Source organism: Oncorhynchus keta, chromosome 37, assembly GCF_023373465.1.
Source record: "Oncorhynchus keta strain PuntledgeMale-10-30-2019 chromosome 37, Oket_V2, whole genome shotgun sequence".
In the NCBI taxonomy this organism is placed as follows: Eukaryota; Metazoa; Chordata; class Actinopteri; order Salmoniformes; family Salmonidae; genus Oncorhynchus; species Oncorhynchus keta.
The window spans coordinates 22,425,293-22,446,775 of NC_068457.1; the positions used below are offsets into that span (position 1 = coordinate 22,425,293).

The following is a 21,483-nucleotide window of genomic DNA, read 5'->3' on the forward strand; positions in this document are numbered from 1 at the left end:
TGGAGGGATGCAGGAGAAGAGAGAAAGGGACAGGAAGGGGTAGATCCCAGGCAGACAGGAGGGATGCAGGAGAAGAGAGAAAGGGACAGGAAGGGGTAGATCACAGGCAGAGATGGAGGGATGCAGGAGAAGAGAGAAAGGGACAGGAAGGGGTAGATCCCAGGCAGACAGGAGGGATGCAGGAGAAGAGAGAAAGGGACAGGAAGGGGTAGATCCCAGGCAGACAGGAGGGATGCAGGAGAAGAGAGAAAGGGACAGGAAGGGGTAGATCCCAGGCAGAGATGGAGGGATAAAAGGAGAGCAAGAGAAGAGGGTCGCAGGGGAAATTAAAGGGCAGGTAACAACGTGAAGGATGGAGAGGAAGTGACAGATTAAAGGGATAGGCAGTTAGAGAGGGAAAACAAAAGCAGGAGGGTGATGTCGGGACTTCAAAACACATTTCTTCCCTGCATTTTTATTTTTTTTACAAACAATCTGCAATGATACCCTGAAGACGACTGGTAAGAGTGGAATTTCTCATCACAAACTGTCAACCCTTCCACGTTGACAGAGTCTCATCGCCAACAAAGACGCTTGGCCATACAAAGGCTTTGCCTGCTCATACCACAACGCTAAGCCCTTCAGTTGCAGCTCTTAAAACTAAATCAAAATGTTCAAAAAGACAACTCCAGGTGTGAATTGTCATCCTCCAGTCGACATGAAAATGGATTTGTTGAAAACATGGGTAGTGGTCATAATCAGAACACCTGAAACCATGTCAACCTGTTTTTTGTATGAATACAAGTGAAAGAAAACAACCCTCTCCCGTCTCCTCCCCAAAACAAACATCTGAAGACGGCTTCAGTTTGTATAGACTGATGCTGAGAATTATATTGTACTCAACGAACACACACACACACACAGTAGAACTAATGTCTATAATGAAAGTGAATGAATGGTACTGCAACACTAGGGGTCGCCGCTAGGTTTCAGAGGCAGCAAGGCACCCGATGACCTCAGGATGAATGATAGGTAGAAAATCAACCTGGAACTATTCTACTGAGACACAACCTCACCAATCACAACGACAATCAACTGACGTCTTGCCGCTATTCAACAATCGTCTCAGTGGAGAACAGAGTATTTTTTTTGAGTATTTGTTTTATTTTTATAAATATGTATTTTTATAAATTTGTATTTTTATATTGTGTAAATACACTGGATGTCACAATTAAAATGTATTATTTTTGAATAGAGAAATTAAATTAAACCAATTTAATTAAACCAAATTGGTTCTTTGAGCTGTGAAGCCATGATAACAGATACTGGTAGACAGTGGGTAGTGAGGTTGGCCTGTGGCTGTGTCAGGGAGATTGGGGAAGGGAGGAGGGGATTGGGATGGGCAACACCTCCCTTGATCCTGTCAGTCATAACAAAAGCCCTAAGCAGTCATAACATTTGCATGTCATGTCTCAAGCCACTATGACTAGATCGCTACCTTAACAAGCTGCACCTAAAAACCACACCAGGTACAGCTATATGAATGACTGTTACCAGGGGTTTTTCCAGATTGTGAGCATAACTTGGTTAAATTGGTTCTTATGACTGCTCTAGGGCATCGGTTACTCCACAGGAAGACTCATGAAGAAGCTCCAGGTGATGTGTTGCCCGTTGGCGGTGGGGGTGGTGTGTATAGACGGTTGTGTGTGGGGGTGTGGGGGGAGTGGTCTATCTGGTCTCACCTGCGGTGCAGTGTTCAGGCCACCCTGCCTGGAGGTTAGCTCTGCTGGGATTGGTAGACTCCAGGCCTCATCAATAAGAGGAAGCATTTTACTTTTACTCTGTAGACTAGTGACCTGGGGGTTACTCAACTGAGCCTATGGAATGGAAAACGTGTGAAAACAACATTTTAATGACTTAAAATGATCTTGCGATCAAAATGTTATTGTCTTGTTACGGTCGCTCTCATGTAGCCGGTTAGCTACTAGCTTGGCCTATCAGTGGCCCCATCTGTTACTGAGGGTTGAATATGTTTGCCCATTATGGTCTTTAGTAGAGTGGTCAACCAAACAGGGAAGTCATGTTGGGGGTCATATGTGCACTTTGAATGAATTTACACAACACATAATCATTAAAACAAACCATCACGTTGTCTTAATGCCAGGGAATTATGCTCAAATTACTGGCGACTGGAAAATGTTCCTCATTCATACATACAGATGAATGCGGGGTAATGTTTTTACATCAAAATGGACAAGACACATGGGGTATGGGACTGGAGGAGCCAGGTTCCACTGTGTAGTTCACTTTCCACAATCTGTAGTTCAGAATAGTCAAGTTTGAGTAGCCCAGCAGCTCAGATCATAGGTCTCTCCAGCAGTGGGATTCAAAGTGAGTCTTCAGACCTCTCCCACCCAGTCCAATCAACTCTTAGCCCCTGAACACACATTTTAGTTCTGAAAGATGGGAGCAAACATGGTGATAACTCAACCTAGTCAACAAGAGGGCTAGATTAAACCATTCCCACTTTGCTGACACCTGTCCAAATTCTTTCAGATCTCCAACAGGTGAAAAAAGAAGAAGTACCCAACCAGTGGTCAGTGAAGTCAGGAGTATCCCCTCCCCTAACCATAATAATAATAATATATGCCATTTAGCAGACGCTTTTATCCAAAGCGACTTACAGTCATGTGTGCATACATTCTACGTATGGGTGGTCCCGGGGATCGAACCCACTACCCTGGCGTTACAAGCGCCATGCTCTACCAACTGAGCTACAGAAGGACCATCTAAGCTGTAGGGAGCTAGGGGTTGATTTGGGACCGAACACCTCCCTCCCGAGTCTCTCCCCCTGTCCTCACCTGCAGGCATTTGATGCGTTGTGTGAGCGCGGTGGCGTTGGAGCAGGCCTTGCTGCGCATGGCGTTGATGTAGCACTTTATGGCGTCATGCGGCTGGCTGCAGGACTCGTAGAGCGTTCCCAGGTCCATCCAGGCAGCCGCGTGGCCGTGGTCCAGCTGCACTGCACAGATGTATGCCTGCAGAGCATCCATGGGCTGATTCTGTTGCTGGTACAGAACACTAATGGAGAGAGGAAATTATTGAGGAGAGGGGGACAGGGAGAAAAAGGGGTGGGGAGGGGGTTGAATATTGAAAAAGAGGTGGAGAAAGAGGGGTAGAGAGGTTAAATATTGAAAAGGGGGGGGTAGCGAGGACAGAGCGGTGAGTGGTAGAGGGTTAAATACATAAGAGTAGAGGACACAGTAGTAAGGGGTGGAAAGGGTTAAAGAGAGAGTGGAGTGGAAAGGGTGACAGACAGAATGACAAAGGAGGGAGAGATATGGGATGGTGAGAGGGAGAGTGATAGCAGAGCAAAACAAAGATGGATCGAGAGAGAGAGAAGACGTACGGTCTAATGCGTACCCTATTGAACACCACGTGTCTGCACTGGCTTCTGATTTGTCTATGGACTGCCTGTAGGAGACGAACGCATCCTGGACCTTGCCAATACTGGAGTAGCACCTGCCCAGGAAGTACCAGGACTGTCCCGAGTTGGGGTCTGCTTCCAGTGATTTCTGCAGACACTGGATGGCATAGCTGTCCTTGTTGGCTCGGTCTCCTAGCTGCTCCACCGTGTGGTGCATCCAGCCTAGTAGAGGGGGGAGGGGAGAACACGGAACAATAGGTCAACCTTTCCATCACTAGCCATCGTCTCATCCATCAATTTATTTAGTGCCAGACCCAGTCTTTCTTTCATCAGCTGTGTGTGGTCTTACCTAGCTGCTGCAGGGTAGTGGCCTTCACCTGTGCTGGGAGATTATCTGTCTGCAGAAGGGTCTCGTACGCCTCCTTGGCAGCCCGGTATCTCTTCTGCAGAAAACGGGAGAATGAGAGCGAGGGAAGGAGAACGAGAGGGAAAAAAGGGAGGGTGATAATAACATGCCATATTTGACAGATTAAGCAGTGTCCCTAGCCTGCACCGAAATATTTTACTCCCAACAGACTGCTGGATGTAATGACTCTGCTGCAGCAACGTCCTACTGACACAGCAGAACACTGACTGACCCACAGCTCTGCACTCCTGTGGTGCTACTGCAGTCAGCCAACATGGTCCGATTATTAAGAGCTGCTGCTTAAGCCAAAGCAGTGTGAAAAGACGACTCACACGGGCATACGAGAGACTCCTGTTACCATGGCAACCACATGGAACTGGCTGAGAGGGAAACCCATCCATTTTCTATGATGCGTGGTCATTTGATCACAACACAAGGCTCTCTCGGATCAATTAGCCTAGCTGATAAAACGCTAGCTAGCATAGAATAGTTGTATAGTTAATATTTTAGGGGAAGTGTAACTTATTCTTCAACAGCGTTGTTGAATACTTACTGAAACGGAAAGCACGTAGCTACAGTACAAACAATTCAATGAGATAAGAGGAAAAGGACGAGGCTTACCTGAATCTCATACAAATGGGCGATGTGGAACTGAACTGAGGAAGAGAAAGACAAAAAAAATACAAATTGTTGGCTACTTTGGAGAAAAATTCCAACATTCAGCATCAAAATTCTGGTCAAAATGGAACGACTCCAGTAAAACAGAAATGATTGCAGTTAATCCACTGTGTTGAACAGATGAGCTGCTAGGCTGTCTCCTCCGGTGGCAGCAGGTTGACTTGTCTGTAGAGCAGTACTGTGTGTCTCTGAGCAGAGTGAATGAGCCCAACCAGACTGATACACAGAGGTGAGACTGCCCTTGATGTGCCCGTGTGTGTGAGAAACAGAGAGAGAGGATGTGTGTGTGTGAGAAACAGAGAGAGAGGATGTGTGTGTGTGTGTGTAACAGAGATAGAAAGGATGCGTGTGAGAGAGAAAGAGAGGGAGGATGTGTGTGAGAGAGAAAGAGAGGGAGGATGTGTGTAACAGAGAAAGAGAGGGAGGATGTGTGTGAGAGAGAAAGAGAGGGAGGATGTGTGTAACAGAGATAGAAAGGATGTGTGTGAGAGAGAAAGAGAGGGAGGATGTGTGTGAGAGAGAAAGAGAGGGAGGATGTGTGTGAGAGAGAAAGAGAGGGAGGATGTGTGTGAGAGAGAAAGAGAGGGAGGATGTGTGAGAGAGAGAAAGAGAGGGAGGATGTGTGAGAGAGAGAAAGAGAGGGAGGATGTGTGTGTTTGTCCCTGTGCCTGATTGGAAACACTCCAGCGGGACGGGTATAGGGGATCTCCTAGGTAACAGGTTCCAGGCGATAGGAGCCAGTAGAGGGGGAGAAAGCCGAATTAAATAATATCATGCAGTGTAATGTTTTCGCTATGCTAGATAAACCCTACCACGCCACCTCCTTTCACTCTGATCAAATACATTGTTACAGTTGTTGGGTTAGCTACAGTGCATTCTGAAAGTATTCACACCCCTAGACTTTTTCCACATTGTGTTGCATTACAGCCCAAATTTAAAATAATTAAATTGAGATGTGTTGTCACTGGCCTACACATACACGTCACATGGCGGCAGGTAGTCAAGTGGTTAGAGCATTGGGACTAGTAACCGAAAGGTTGCAAGACCGAATCCCGAGCTGACAAGGTAAAAATCTGTCGTTCCGCCCCTGAACAAGGCTGTTAACCTCTCTAGGGTATGTGGGACGCTAGCGTCCCACCTAGCCAACATCCATTGAGATTGCAGAGCGCCAAATTCAAATACAGAAATACCAATGAAAAAAATTCTGAAAAAAGGTACAACTATTTTACATTGGTTTAAAGATTAACTTCTTGTGAATCCAACAACGGTCAGATTTCATAAAATGCTTTACGGCGAAAGCATACCGTACGATTATTTGAGAACATAACCCAGTAGACAAATCATTAAACAGTAACCAGCCAAATAGAAGTTACACAAGTCAGAAATAGAGATAAAATGAATCCCTTACCTTTGATGATCTTCATATGGTGGCACTCAGAAGACATTAATTTATTAATAAATATTCCTTTTGTTGGATAAAGTCCCTTTTATAGCCGAAAACCTCCGTTTTGTTCGGGCATTTTCTTCAGTAATCCACAGGCTCAAACGCAGTCACAACAGGCAGACAAAAATCCAAATTGTATTCGCAAAGTTCATAGAAACATGTCAAACGATGTTTAAATTCAATCCTCCGGTTGTTTTTAGCCTAAATAATCTATAATATTTCAACCGGACAATAACATTGTCAATATAAAAGGTAAACAAGAAAGGAACTCTGGTCGCATGCATGAAAAATCTCTGACACAGCAGGGTCCACTCATTCAGACTGCTCTTACTCCCTCATTTTTCAGAATACAAGACTGAAACAAAAAGACTGTTGACATCTAGTGGAAGGCATAGGAACTGCAGTTTGAGTCCTAAGTAATGGCATTGAATAGAAAACTACAACAAAAGAAATCCTACTTCCTGAATGGATTTCTCAGGTTTTCACCTGCCAAATCAATTCTGTTATACTCAAGACATTATTTTAACAGTTTTAGAAAAACTGAGTATATACTAAGTATACGCATATCCTATCTTCTGGGCCCGAGTAGAAAGCTGTTTAATTTGGGCATGCTTTTCATCCTCATACCCTAGAGAAGTTAACCCACTGTTCCTCGGCCGTCATTGAAAATAAAGAATGTTCTTAACTGATTTCCCTAGTTAAAGGTAAAAAATTCATTTAAAAAATGGCACTTTATGTATTGCCTGAATATGAGGCAACTTAGCAATTAGGATTCGTTATCAGTAGGGATGCACGATATAGTGAACATATCGGACGATATTAGCTAAAAACGCCAACGTTGGTATCAGACCAATGTCTTGTTTAACACCGATGTGCAAAACAGATGTCAACACTGACGTGCATACCTATATAATGTCGGTACATGACGGCGAAGTAAAATTTTGCACAACACATGCAACACAGCATTCCTAACCTAGCCCATGATGTCTGCTGTGTGGATCGAGCAGTCAACAAGTTGAATAGTCATTTGAAGGAGTAACAACATTTCAGCAAGACAATTCAAAGGTGAAATCCATTAACGCCAAGATAATAGAATTCATTGTCTGACAATCAACCGCTCTCTGTCATGGGCGATGTAGGCTTTCGCGACTGGTCGAGCACCGGTACGCACAACTAAGTGCGTTATTTTTCCCTACCGGAGTTACACAGTAATAGCATCACTGCTATTAGCTTGACGACATACAATGGAACGCCATTTGGGTCTTGGCGCGTCAAAAAGGATGCACGTCAAATAACACTGACGCGTTAAATCCGTTTTTAATTTGACACGTCAAATAACAGTTCTATTAAAGAATGTTGTGCTGTGAATTTGCACATGCCACTACTACTATCAGTAGCACTGTCAAAGCTGTACAAAAAAAGCAAACATCGGCCACGAACGATGTGTTTACAATACCCCTTTGGTAAGAAAGCATTATTTGTTCAACAGCAACTTCTGGGGTAGCTAGCTAGCACTAATACAACCAACCTGAAGACAATGACCTGTAGAAACTGCAGTCATTTTCATTATTCTTAGCAATGATTTAGGAATCCTTGTAAGTAGTAGCTAGGTAGCCACTTGTTGTTCACCTATTGAAATTGAACTTCAGTTCATGAAAATAAATAGTTAGCCAGCTACTTAACCCTGTTGCCCAAAGCTAACGTATAAGCAGCCAGATATTATCTGGTCGAGCTTCAAAAGCCAAATGATGCTTTTTTGTTGTGAAGCTAGCCACAATGAGGATTAGGTACAAGTGTAATTTGCAGTTTGCCTTCAAAATAAAAAAAGTACCTCTTTGAATGTGATGTAGAAGGTTACAATTGGTGGAATCATGACATTTATACTAGATAATGTTAAACAAGGTTGGAATGTGAAGCAATGAAATGCGGTATCCGTCTACTCTGACACCCACAGAACACAACTGTAAAGAGTTTCTGCAAACATTGACATTGTAGCTCTTATCGCGGGACTGTGACTGTGTGAAATCACCTCCCCAGTCAGCCTATTGTGTGTATTGACATACATGTTGCACTGTACAGCTTTACCTAAGGTTTGAGGATCAATGAAATGGTGTATCAGTCTATTCAATACCCAAGATATTTTTCCAACGTCGTCCTCAGAGTTATCAGACTCCAAAACATCCACGCAGTATTGTTTTTCCTCTTGAATAGTGTTCAATACACATAGGTTGACAAAATGTGGCTCAATTCAGTTATTTCAAAGTCCCGCAATAAGAGCTAAGATTAATGCTTTCTGGGTGTCACGGAGTAGACTGACACCCCAATGCAATTCTAAAGTATAATACATCCAGTGTGATTTAAAAATCAACAAGTTGATTTTATATAACATTCCAACCTCGTTTAGCATGATATATTAAATTATGGCATAATTCCACTATTTGTATTAATTTGCATCACTGTCAATGACATACTTCTAACCGCAAAGTCCACTATTGTGGCTAATCCTTATTGTGGCTAGCTTCACAGATGCGTTGGACCACCATTAATCAAATAAGAACTGTCTTATAAATTAGGGTTATTTTAGATGACACCTAGATATATAGTTAGCTAGCTAACTAAAGCTACTGAAACAGATGTTGTTTTGGGGAAGAACATTGTTTGCATCCATGAGCTAGCTAGCTTTTCTACTTTTAAACTGACAAAACAGAGATGCTTGTTCTCGGTCCCAAGAAACAGAGAGATCTTCTGTTGAATCTGACAAATTGATCCTGATGGTTGTACAGTCGTCTCAAATCAAACTGAAGGACCTCGGCGTTACTCTGGACCCTGAAATCTTTTGACGAACATATCAAGACTGTTTCAAGGACAGCTTTTTTCCATTGACTTAACATCGCAAAAATCAGAAATGTTCTGTGCAAATATTTTACAGAAAAATGAATCCATGCTTTTGTTACTTCTAGGTTAGACTACTACAATGCTCTACTTTCCGTCTACCCGGATAAAGCACTAAATAAACTTCAGTTAGTGCTAAATATGGCTGCTAGAATCCTGACTAGAATAAAAAAAATTGATCATACTCTAGTGCTAGCCTCCCTACACTGGCTTCCTGTTAAGGCAAGGGCCTATTTGAAGGTTTTACTGCTAACCTACAAAGCATTAGATGGGCTTGCTCCTACCAGTCTTTCCGATTTGGTCCTGCCGTACATACCTACACGTACACTACGGTCACAAGACGCAGGCCTCCTAATTGTCCCTAGAATTTCTAAGCAAACAGCTGGAGGCAGGGCTTTCTCTTATAGAGCGCCATTTTTATGGAATGGTCTGCCTACCCATGTGAGAGACGCAGACTCGGTCTCAACCTTTAAGTCTTTACCGAAGACTCATATGATTGAGTCTAGTCGGGCCCAGGAGTGTGAAGCTAAACGGAAAGGCACTGGAGCAACGAACCGCCCTTGCTGTTTCTGCCTGGCCGGTTCCCCTCCCTCTCCACTGGGATTCTCTGCCTCTAACCCTATTACAGGGGCTGAGTCACTGGCTTACTGGTGCTATTCCATGCAATCCCTAGGAGGGGTGCGTCACTTGAGTGGGTTGAGTCACTGACGTGGTCACTTCCTGTATAGGTTGTGTGAATTTAAGTGCGCTCTCTCGAATTCTCTTTCTCTCGGCGGACCTGAGCCAGAGGACCATGCCTCAGGACTACCTGGCATGATGACTCCTTGTTGTCCCCAATCCATCTGGCTGTGCTGCTGCTCAAGTTTCAACTGTTTTGCCTGCGGCTATGGAACCATGACCTGTTCACCGGACGTGCTACCTGTCCCAGACCTGCTGTTTATTTGACCCTGCTGGTAATATATGAACATTTGAACATCTTGGCCATGTTCTGTTATAATCTCCAGTCTCCAAGAGGACTGGCCACCCCTCAGCCTGGTTCCTCTAGGTTTCTTCCTAGGTTTTGGCCATTCTAGGGAGTTTTTCCTAGCCACCGTGCTTCTACACCTGCATTGCTTGCTGTTTGGGGTTTTAGGCTGGGTTTCTGTACAGCACTTTGATATATCAGCTGATGTAAGAAGGGCTATAGAAATAAATTTGATTATATTTTTTATGACAAGCCCTGGAGGTGCACGAGAGAACATTACCAGCATGATAATATACGTAGACGAATCATTGTGACATATGAAATACGAGTGACAGTAATCAATGTGTAATAACTGAGTTAAATTACTTTGTGACGTGCAGTCATATTCAGGTCCTGATTGGTCAACAAGCTTATTTGACGTGTATTTTTTTTGGACAATAGAAATCCTGGTTGAGAATGAAACCGCACAGCAAGTAAGTGAAAGAAATATTTTTTCATTATGTTTTACTGGTAATATGGACATGTGTATAACCTTTATTTAACCAGGCATGTCAGTTAAGAACAAATTCTTATTTAGAATGACGTCCTACCCCGGGCCAATTTTGCGCTGCCTTATGGGACTCCCAATCACTGCCGAATGTGATAGTCTGGATTCGAACCAGGGCTTGTAGTGATGCCTCTTGCACTGAAATGCAGTGCCTTAGACCGTGTGATTGGGAGTCCCATAGGGCGAAGCACAATTGGCCCAGGGTCGTTCGGGCCGTCATTGTAAATAGTTAAGAACAAATTGACTTGCCAAGTTAAATAAAAAAGGTTACACACACACCACACTGACCAAAAAGTTATTTTGTTGACATTTACGTATGTCCCCGTATTACCAGTAAAACAATGAAAACCTATTTATTTCACTTACTTGCTGTGCTGTTTCGTTGTTCAGTCGTTTCCTTCTCAACCAGGATTTCTACGGAACGCCGTTTAGGTCTTTGCATGTCAAAAAAGATACGTCAAATGGTGTTATTTGGCGTGTCAAATAACCGTGTTAACCAATCAGCATTTCGCTACACTCGCATTAACATCTGCTAACCATGTGTATGTGACAAATACAATTTGAGGACCTGAAAATGACTGCACGTCATACTATAATTTAACACGTTCATACATTTTTTTACGTAGTTATTACACCAATCCTTTGGATAAAAGCGTCTGCTAAATGGCATATATATATATTTCATTTGTTTACAACGATTCATCGATACGTATGCTATGATGCTGGTAAAGTTGTCTTGCACACCTTCAGTGCTGATCATTAAAAAAAGATAGCTAGCTCATGGATGCAAACAAAGTCCTTCCCCAAAAACATAGCAAAACGACATCTGTTTCAGTAGCTATAGTTACCTAGCTATATAGTTAGCTAGCTGTCATCATCTAAAATATCCCTAACTTAAAAAACAGTTTTTATTTTATTAAATGGTGGTCAGACCCATCTATTTGAAGCTAGCCACAATAAGGATTAGCCACAATAGTGGACCTTGAGGTTAGCTTTCAAACTAAAAGTAGGGCATAATTATACCATCCACTATTGTGCCTAATCCTTATTGAAGCTAGCTTCACAACACATAACCTGGTCCGGTCGAGCCACAAAAGCCAGCACTCCTACGTTGTCTTGGCTGTGTGGTTAGGGCCATTTTCCTGTTGGAAGGTGAACCGTCGCCCATCTTAGGTCCTGAGCACTCTGGAGCAGGTTTTCGTCAAGGATCTTTCTGTACTTTGCTCCGTTCATCTTTCCTTCAATCCTGACTTGTCTCCCAGGCCCTGCCGCTGAAAAACATCCCCACAGCATGATGCTGCCACCACCATGCTTCACTGTATGGATGGTGCCAGGTTTCTTCCAGACGTGACACTTGGCATTCAGGCCAAATAGTTCAATCTTGGTTTCATCAGACCAGATAATCTTGTTTCTCACGGTCAGAGTCATTTAGGTGCCTTTGGCAAACTCCAAGCGGGCTGTCATGTGCCTTTTACTGAGGAGTGGCTTCCGTCTGGCCACTCTACCATAAAGGCCTTATTGGTGGAGTGCTGCAGAGATGGTTGTCCTTTTGGAAAGTTCCTCCATCTCCATAGAGGAACTCTTGAACTCTGTCAGAGTTTTCGCTTTGTCATTATTGGGTAGTGTGTGTAGATGAGGAATTTGTTTTATTTAATCCATTTTAGAATAAGGCTGTAACGTAACAAAATGTGGAAGTCAAGGGGTTTGAATACTTTCTGAATGGACTGTTTTTAATAGGCATTTATTTCTGTAGGCGCACACAGAATGCGTGTGTAGAGGAAGCGGTCGGTACGCAATTGAGTGAGACATGTAGGGGAAAGGGAATTTAGTGAGCAGAACTGTGATGCTTGGTTAAATTTTCACTGTGTCCTGCAAATGCACACGTTCAAATGGAACACTAGTCAAAGCAAATTAATGTGGTCTTCAAGACAAACATTTCACAATATAGATTTGCAGTATATATATATATGCACACGCACACACACACACACACACACACTGAGGGAAAAAAGTATTTGATACCCTGCTGATTTTGTACGTTTGCCCACTGAAAGAAATTACCAGTCTAATTTTAATGGTAGGTTTATTTGAACAGTGACAGAAAAGCAACAAAAAAATCCAGAAAAACGCATGTCAGAAATGTTATAAATTGATTTGCATTTTAGTGAGGGAAACCTCTCAATCAGAAAGATTTCTGGCTCACACAGAGTGCTCCTAATCTCAGCTTGTTACCTGTATAAAAGACATGTCCACAGAAGCAATCAGATTCCAAACTCTCCACCATGGCCAAAACCAAAGCTCTCCAAGGATTTCAGGGACAAGATTGTAGACCTACACAGGGCTGGAATGGGTTACAAGACCATCGCCAAGCAGATTGGTAAGAAGGTGACAACAGTTGGTGCGATTATTCGCAAATGGAAGAAACACAAAATAACTGTCCATCTCCCTCGGCCTGGGGCTCCATGCAAGATCTCACCTTGTGGAGTTGCAATGATCATGAGAACGGTGAGTAATGAGCCCAGAACTACATGGGAGGATCTTGTCAATGATCTCAAGACAGCTGGGACCATAGTCACTAAGAAATCAATTGGTAACACACTACGCCGTGAAGAACTGAAATCCTGCAGCGCCCGCAAGGTCCCCCTGCTCAAGAAAGCACATATACATGCCCGTCTGAAGTTTGCCAATGAACATCTGAATGATTCAGAGGACAACTGGGTGAAAGTGTTTTGGTCAGATGAGACCAACATGGAGCTATTTGGCATCAACTCAACTCGCCGTGTTTGGAGGAGGAGGAACGCTGCCTACGACCCCAAGAACACCATCCCCACCGTCAAACATGGAGGTGGAAATATTATGCTTTGGGGGTGTTTTTCTGCTCAGGGGACAGGACAACTTCACCGCATCAAAGGGACGATGGACGGGGCCATGTACCGTCACATTTTGGGTGAGAACCTCCTTCCCTCAGCCAAGGCATTGAAAATGGGTTGTGGATGGATATTCCAGCATGACAATGACCCAAAACACACGGCCAAGGCAACAAAGGAGTGGCTCAAGAAGACGCACATTAAGGTCCTGGAGTGGCCTAGCCAGTCTCCAGACCTTATTCCCATAGAACATCTGTGGAGGGAGCTGAAGGTTCGAGTTGCCAAATGTCAGCCTCAACCTTAATGACTTGGAGAAGATCTGCAAAGAGGAGTGGGACAAAATCTCTCCTGAGATGTGTGCAAACCTGGTAGCAAACTACAAGAAACGTCTGACCTGATTGCCACCAAGTACTAAGTCATGTTTTGCAGAGGGGTCAAATACTTATTTCCCTCATTAAAATGCAAATCAATTTATAGCATTTTTGACATGCGTTTTTCTGGATTTTTTTGTTGTTATTCTGTCTCTCACTGTTCAAATAAACCTACCACTAAAATTATAGACTGATCATTTCTTTGTCAGTGGGCAAACGTACAAAATCAGCAGGGGATCAAATACTTTTTCAACTCACTGTAGCTCACCTTATGGAGTTGCAAAATATATATTTTTTAGACATCAGTTTGAGTACTCCATTACGCATGCCCATCCCTTCTCTCAATCTACATAGTTGGCCAATTTGTCCAGTACATTTCTGTAGTTAAATCTCAAATGAACATCAACATGTAAACATGCATATTTAAAAAAGGAAACTTGCATTACCGAATTAGCTTTATTCACACTACTTACTTTCAGCTTTGGACAAAGTGCAGGGGTTGGAGTCAATCAAAGCCAGCTGGAAATGCTGTCGACAGAACAGAATATCAAGGCATTAACATCCACTGAAGGACAAGAAATACACAGAAACAAAAGAACAATGCAAAGGGTAATTCCTATACATGAATCCCCATGCACTGAGACACTCCTTTTCCCTGACTGTCAGACTCAGACACAAGGAAATCAATTCTTCAGCAAGCTACCTCTCCCCCTGGTCACTTTCTGCACTGCAATTAGAGAGCAGGAGAGAACAAACAAGGGAGTGGGCAACTGATGAATAGATTGCACACTGTGCAAGTCCTCTTTACAGTCCCCCATTGATTTTGTTAGTCTCACTCAAATAAAAAATTTCTCAACATTTATTTCCACCCCATGACAAAATGAGTAGAATTGCATGAAATTAACTACTTTGTGCGTAGGATCCCCCAAAAGGCCTGGCTGCATGTGTGGGTATGGATGTGGGTACACAGACCCACAAGCCACTGAGACCCCCATAATGAGTTCAGATGTTTGGTGGCCCATCCCTGATCAATAGAATAAGGTGCCAACCTATAAAAAGAAAAAGATTCATTCTACACTAATGTTCCTCCCTGGATGTCCTGTGGGAAATGTTGTGGTGGCTCCACTAGTGGAGGAGAGAGGCAGGCAGAGTACCTTTAGGCTTGACTCGTAGTCGGTGTTGACCTTAAACATGAGCCCGAGTCGCAGGTGGATCTCCTTGGCTCGTGAGAAACTGGGGTCGATGTAGAGCACCTCCTGGAAAGCTTTAATCGCCCTGGGGGAGGAGAAGAAATAGAGACAGACAGAGTGAGTGAGAGGATAAGTATATTCCAAGTTAGAAATGGGAGAGACACCACTCAGAAGATGAAAGAGTAGAGTCAGCGCTGCAGTATTGAACAGAGACCACAGCCCTCCAAAGGAGAGAATATCACATGAATAAAACTGAAGATGTTCGCAGCGTGATTAAAACTGGAGATCTTCCCTGTTTCTTCGCAATGTGATTAAAACTGGAGATCTTCGGGGTCCTCCCGGGTGGCGCAGTGGTCTTAATCACCAGAGCCTCTGGGTTTGAGCCCAGGCACTGTCACAGCCGGCCGCGACCGAGAGGTCCATGGGGCGACGCGCAATTGGCCTAGCGTCGTCCGGGTTAGGGAGGGTTTGGTCGTTAGGGATATCCTTGTCTCATCGCGCACTAGCGAATCCTGTGGCGGGCCGGGGGCAGTGCATGCTAACCAGGTCACCAGGTGCATGGTGTTTCCTCCGACATATTGGTGCAGCTGGCTTCCGGGTTGGATGCACGCCGTGTTAAGAAGCAGTGCGGCTTGGTTGGTTTGTGTTTCAGAGGACGCGTGGCTTTCGACCTTAGTTTCTCCTGAGCCCATACGGGAGTTGTAGCGATGAGACAAGATAGTAACTACTAACAATTGGATACCACGAAATTGGGGAGAAAAGGGGGTAAAATTATTATTTTTTTAATTTAAAAACTAGATCTTCTGGGATTTTTCACAACTGGATCCCTATTCATTACATTATGCGCTACTGTCCACCAGGGCCATGGTCAAAACTAGTACACTAGTAAATGAAATAAGGTGCCATGTGGGAAGCAACTGGTGATGGCGTCACCATGGCAACCATACACATTTTTTACACACACACACACACACACACACACACACACAATCATAATCTAGTCCTCCATACTTAGGTTGTACAAGACAGCTACTCACCACTGAAAGGCGTTGTAATGGAAGTAGACCATGCCCAGGCCATATAGGAAGGCAGCATTCTGGAAGAAGCAGATGCACACAGAGCACCATTAAGACTAATTAGTTACAGGCCACACACACACACACACGCCTACACAAAAACAAACGCTTTCAAAATGGCAGCAGCCCAGACATGTTGTCTGTATAGGAGCCCTTCCAGAAACCCACTCTATAAAGCATCCGTCTTAATCTGTCGTCATTAGTTATGGACCATTCATTTTAACCACAAGCAATAGAAGTCTTTCTTTGTGCAATGACTGGTTACAGCACTAGATGCCTTTTGGGGATCGTCTCTGCTGGCCGACACTCAAATGGAATCACCATGTAGGCCTACCAAATGCTCACATCTCACCACGATTTCGACTGAAACAGAAAACGGCAGAGAATGAGTCTAATCTGAAAGCCACAACCCACAGCGTGCCTCCAGACAAACCCCTGAATCATAACCACACAAACTTCCTGTGTCTGGGTGGTCGACCGGTGCGATGTGAATGGGTTAACCTTGGCAGGTTGAGGATGAACATGAGCAGAATATAATCTGCAGTAGAAGTAGAATGGAGACATTACTACTATAAAGAGCTCCACAGATAAGAGCGTGAGTGCGTGAGTAAAGGTGTCCGCATGCTTCCCCATCAGAAACGGTTGGGAACAGTTCGTTCATATACAGTGGGGCAAAAAAGTATTTAGTCAGCCACCAATTGTGCAAGTTCTCCCACTTAAAAATATGAGAGGCCTGTAATTTATCATAGGTACACTTCAACTATGACAGACAAAATTAGAAAAAAAATCAAGAAAATCACATTGTAGGATTTAATGAATTTATTTGCAAATTATGGTGGAAAATAAGTATTTGGTCACCTACAAACAAGCAAGATTTCTGGCTCTCACAGACCTGTAACTTCTTCTTCAAGAGGCTTCTCTGTCCTCCACTCGTTACCTGTATTAATGGCACCTGTTTGAACTTGTTATCAGTATAAAAGACACCTGTCCACAACCTCAAACAGTCACACTCCTAACTACACTATGGCCAAGACCAAAGAACTGTCAAAGGACACCAGAAACAAAATTGTAGACCCGCACCAGGCTGGGAAGACTGAATCTGCAATAGTTAAGCAGCTTGGTTTGAAGAAATCAACTGTGGGAGCAATTATTAGGAAATGGAAGACATACAAGACCACTGATAATCTCCCTCGATTTGGGGCTCCACTCAAGATCTCACCCCGTGGGGTCAAAATTATCACAAGAACGGTGAGCAAAAATCCCAGAACCACACGGGGGACCAAGTGAATGACCTGCAGAGAGCTGGGACCAAAGTAACAAAGCCTACCATCGGTAACACACTACGCCACCAGGGACTCAAATCCTGCAGTGCCAGATGTGTCCCCCTGCTTAAGCCAGTACATGTCCAGGCCCGTCTGAAGTTTGCTAGAGAGCATTTGGATGATCCAGAAGAAGATTGGGAGAATGTCATATGGTCAGATGAAATCAAAATATAACTTTTTGGTAAAAACTCAACTCGTCGTGTTTGGAGGACAAAGAATGCCGAGTTGCATCCAAAGAACACCATACCTACTGTGAAGCATAGTGGTGGAAACATCATGCTTTGGGGCTGTTTTTCTGCAAAGGGACCAGGACGACTGATCCGTGTAAAGCAGGGGTGTCAAAGTCAAATGGACGGAGGGCCAAATAAAAAATTTAGCTACAAGCCGAGGGCCGGACTGTTCGAATGTTCATTGAAAATGTTTTAAATGACGCATATAGTCTAGTGAACCTAATTGAACCTACTGAAAACCTAACAAATATATTCCAATATGATCAGATAAATAAAGCAATATTTTCTTATGGCTCTGTCAGTAATCTTTAATTTTCAACAGACACAAAAGACAAATTTCCTTTATATAAAAATCCCCATAACATGAACATTAAATGAAAGAAACCGGTATTCAAGGCACCATCAGTAGCCTATATTTTCTATTTTAGCAAAAGTGGGCTAAATTTACTTCAAAGAAAAAAACAATAGCAATTTTCTATCATCCACTCAACTGAAATATTTTTAAAATATAATTGGATTGAAATACAATAAAATAAAGTGCAAAAATCTATTAATCAAAAACAACACTTTGTTTAAGGAGAAGTAACATGCAGTGAAAACAAATATTAAACTTTAACTTTTAAACTTGAACTGAGTAAAAACTCTAAATATGTGATTGCACAGTAATGTTCACTTGTTTGAGGTTGAGGGTGATACTTGGTGGTGTCCCATCTTTTCCACAAGTTCATCAATGTTCGGGGTAAGGCTCTGAGCTGAGGAAATCCTCAGAATTGAGTGGAGGTGTTCAGCAGTAAGTCCACTTCTGTGTGATGTTTTGTTCAAGTTCATCAAAGAAAACAGTTGTTCACACAGGTATGTGCTGCCAAACATAGACAACGTTTGAGCAGCCTGGATGCGCAGCTGGGGCATTGTGTCGGGGAGGAAACGGGCGAACTCCGCAGCACCCACTGCCGCATATTTTGCCCTCAGTGCATCATTGCATTGGAGGTCAATCAACTCCATTTGGAGGTTTGGTGGTGAGCTTTCCACGTCAACAGCAAATGGGTTACCGAGCAGTTCCAACCTGCTTTTTGTGCTTCAAAGTCAGCAAATCGGCGTCGAAAGTCAGCGGCAAGCATACCTATTTTATCAGCCAACTGTGCGCTCGGGAACGCACTGGTAGAGAGCTTCTCTTTCATGGTCTGGCAGCTGGGAAAGTGGCTCAAATTTTCTTTCCGCATCTGCGTCTCCCACAGAGTCAGTTTGGTTTTAAATGCCTTCACTGTACTGTACATATCAGAGATGACACGATCCCGACCCTGCAGCTGCAAGTTCATTGCATTCAGATGACTCGTAATGTCACACAGAAAAGCCATTTCACACAGAAACATTTCGTCTCGGAGTTGTGTTGTGTCTTTCCCTTTGCTGTCCAAGAACAGACAAATCTCCTCACGAAGCTCGAAACATCTTTGAAGCACCTTTCCCTGGCTTAGCCATCGCACCTCTGTGTGATAAGGCAAATCACCATGCTCCGTTTCTAACTCCGTCAGAAATGCCTTGAACTGGCGGTGATTCAAACCTTTGGCTCTGATAAAGTTAACTGTGCGCGTGATGATGCTCATTACATGCTCCATTTTCAAGGCTTTACCGCACAACGCTTCCTGGTGTATGATACAATGATAAGCTGTCAGCTCACCTGTCGCGTTTTCCTCTTGCATCTTTTCCCGTATCTTCGCCACCAGTCCGCTCCTGTGTCCACACATCGCAGGTGCTCCGTCGGTTGTCAAACCCACGAGTTTTTCCCAAGGCAGCTCCATCTCATTTACACATCTTGACACCTCTTCATACAAATCATGCCCCGTAGTTGTGCCATGCATAGGACGTAAAGCCAAAAACTCCTCTGTCACGCTTAGGCTGGAGTCCACTCCGCGGATGAAAATTGACAACTGGGCAATGTCAGAAATGTCGGTGCTCTCATCCACAGCCAAGGAATATGCAATGAAATCTTTTCCCTTTTCACAAGCTGCTCTTTTAGATTGATGGACAACTGGTCTACTCTCTCGGCAATGGTGTTTCTGCTCAGACTCACATTTAAAAAGAGTTGCCTTTTTTCTGGGCAAACTTCGTCACAAACTTTAATCATGCAGTTTTTGATGAAATCCCCCTCCGTAAATGGCCGGGCTGATTTAGCGATCTCTTCTGCCAAAATAAAACTGGCCTTGACAGCAGCCTGGCCTTGTGATTTGGCTTTTTTGAACAGAGCCTGTCGAGATTTGAGGCCTCGTTTTAATTCCTCTGCCTTTTGTAGCCTTTGTTCCATGTCCATATTCTTGTTTTTGTCCGCGTGTTTCGTTTCATAATGTCGTCTCAGATTATACTCTTTCAGTACCGCCACACTTTCTCCACACAGAAGACACACAGGTTTTCCAGCTACCTCCGTGAACAAATACTCCGACTCCCACCTTGTTTGAAACCCCGGTTCTCAGTGTCCACCTTCCGTTTTGCCATTTTTGATGGGTATCTGAAAGTTAATTTTACTGTGATGCTGACAACTGCTGTGCCAATAAATATTGAAATGAAGCAGCCTACTGCTCGGTGCGTCACCGTTGCATTGTGGGAAATGTAGTATTGGTGCGTGTAAAAGATCTGCGGGCTGCCGGCTTGCTGCGGTCTGCGGGCCGGTTCTAATAATAAATCAAGATCATCCCAGGGGCCGTAAAAAACCTTCTCGCGGGCCGGATGTGGCCCGCGGGCCTTGACTCTGACATATGTGGTGTAAAGGAAAGAATGAATGGGGCCATATATCGTGAGATTTTGAGTGAAAACCTCCTTCCATCAGCAAGGGCATTGAAGATGAAATGTGGCTGGGTCTTTCAGCATGACAATGATCCCAAACACACCGCCCGGGCAACAAAGGAGTGGCTTCGTAAGAAGCATTTCAAGGTCCTGGAGTGGCCTAGCCAGTCTCCAGATCTCAACCCCATAGAAAATCTTTGGAGGGAGTTGAAAGTCAGTGTTGCCCAGCAACAGCCCCAAAACATCACTGCTCTAGAGGAGATCTGCATGGAGGAATGGGCCAAAATACCAGCAACAGTATGTGAAAACCTTGTGAAGACTTAAAACGTTTGACCTCTGTCATTGCCAACGAAGGGAATATAAAGTATTGAGATAAACTTTTGTTATTGACCAAATACTTATTTTCCACCATAATTTGCAAATAAGTTCATCAAAAATCCTACAATGTGATTTTCTGGATTTTCTCTCTCTCATATTGTCGGTCATAGTTGAAGTGTACCTATGATGAAAATTACAGGCCTCATCTTTTTAAGTGGGAGAACTTGCACAATTGGTGGCTGACTAAATACTTTTTTGCCCCACTGTTTTATGATGACATTTTGTGACGTGTTTGTTCATTGTGAGCTTTGGCAACGGTGTTTCAGCTTTTCGTGCACGCTACATTTTTTCCCGTGGCAAGCTGAAGTTGAGCCAAAGTCTACGCCTCTTCGTCCATCTTTGGTCAATTATAGGAATTCTTCAATTAAGTGTTTGTCATCAAGGATAGACGACTCGTTTTCATGCACATTTCACTTGAGAAACACTGCACCAAACATCTTATATGTAAATTACACGACTAAGATCTGACAAAAACATCCAAATTAAATGAAAGACCTTGAGTTAGCTTCGTCTGACTATTTTGAGGAAGTGTATACTGGCTACTGCATCTAAAGAGGGACAAACAGAGCTATTGTCGCCTTCTCTATTTTTTCCAAGCAAAGGTCTTTTAACCTCTTAGAACTACCCCTCCAGGCTCCGGGAGAATTGTCATAAGCAACCTCTGAATAGCATAGCGCAAAATTCAAAAAATATTACTAGAAAATGTTCATATTCAAATATTTTGAAACACAGCTTAGCCTTTTGTTAATCACCCTGTCGTCTCAGATTTTGAAATTATGCTTTACAGCGAAAGCAATACAAGCGTTTGTGTAAGTTTATCGATAGCCTAGCATAGCATTATGTCCACTTATAGCATCAGGAAGCTTGGTCACGAAAATCAGAAAAGCAATCAAATGAACCGTTCTCCTTTGATGATCTTCGGCTGTTTTCACTCACG

At 43.5% G+C, this 21,483-nt stretch overlaps 1 protein-coding gene across 1 annotated transcript in view; it reads right to left on the reverse strand.

The window, feature by feature from the left end:
* Positions 1-21,483, reverse strand: part of LOC118375733 (lysine-specific demethylase 6A-like) — a 57,177-nt gene that overhangs the window by 19,925 nt on the left and 15,769 nt on the right. Inside the window, exons 5-12 of the mRNA XM_052499740.1 lie at positions 15,803-15,861; positions 14,730-14,850; positions 14,049-14,103; positions 4,434-4,468; positions 3,756-3,849; positions 3,403-3,628; positions 2,841-3,060; positions 1,722-1,856 (exon numbers count right to left, since the gene is read on the reverse strand). Coding sequence (XP_052355700.1) covers positions 1,722-1,856; positions 2,841-3,060; positions 3,403-3,628; positions 3,756-3,849; positions 4,434-4,468; positions 14,049-14,103; positions 14,730-14,850; positions 15,803-15,861 — 945 coding nt within the window. The remainder of the gene's footprint in view (positions 1-1,721; positions 1,857-2,840; positions 3,061-3,402; positions 3,629-3,755; positions 3,850-4,433; positions 4,469-14,048; positions 14,104-14,729; positions 14,851-15,802; positions 15,862-21,483) is intronic.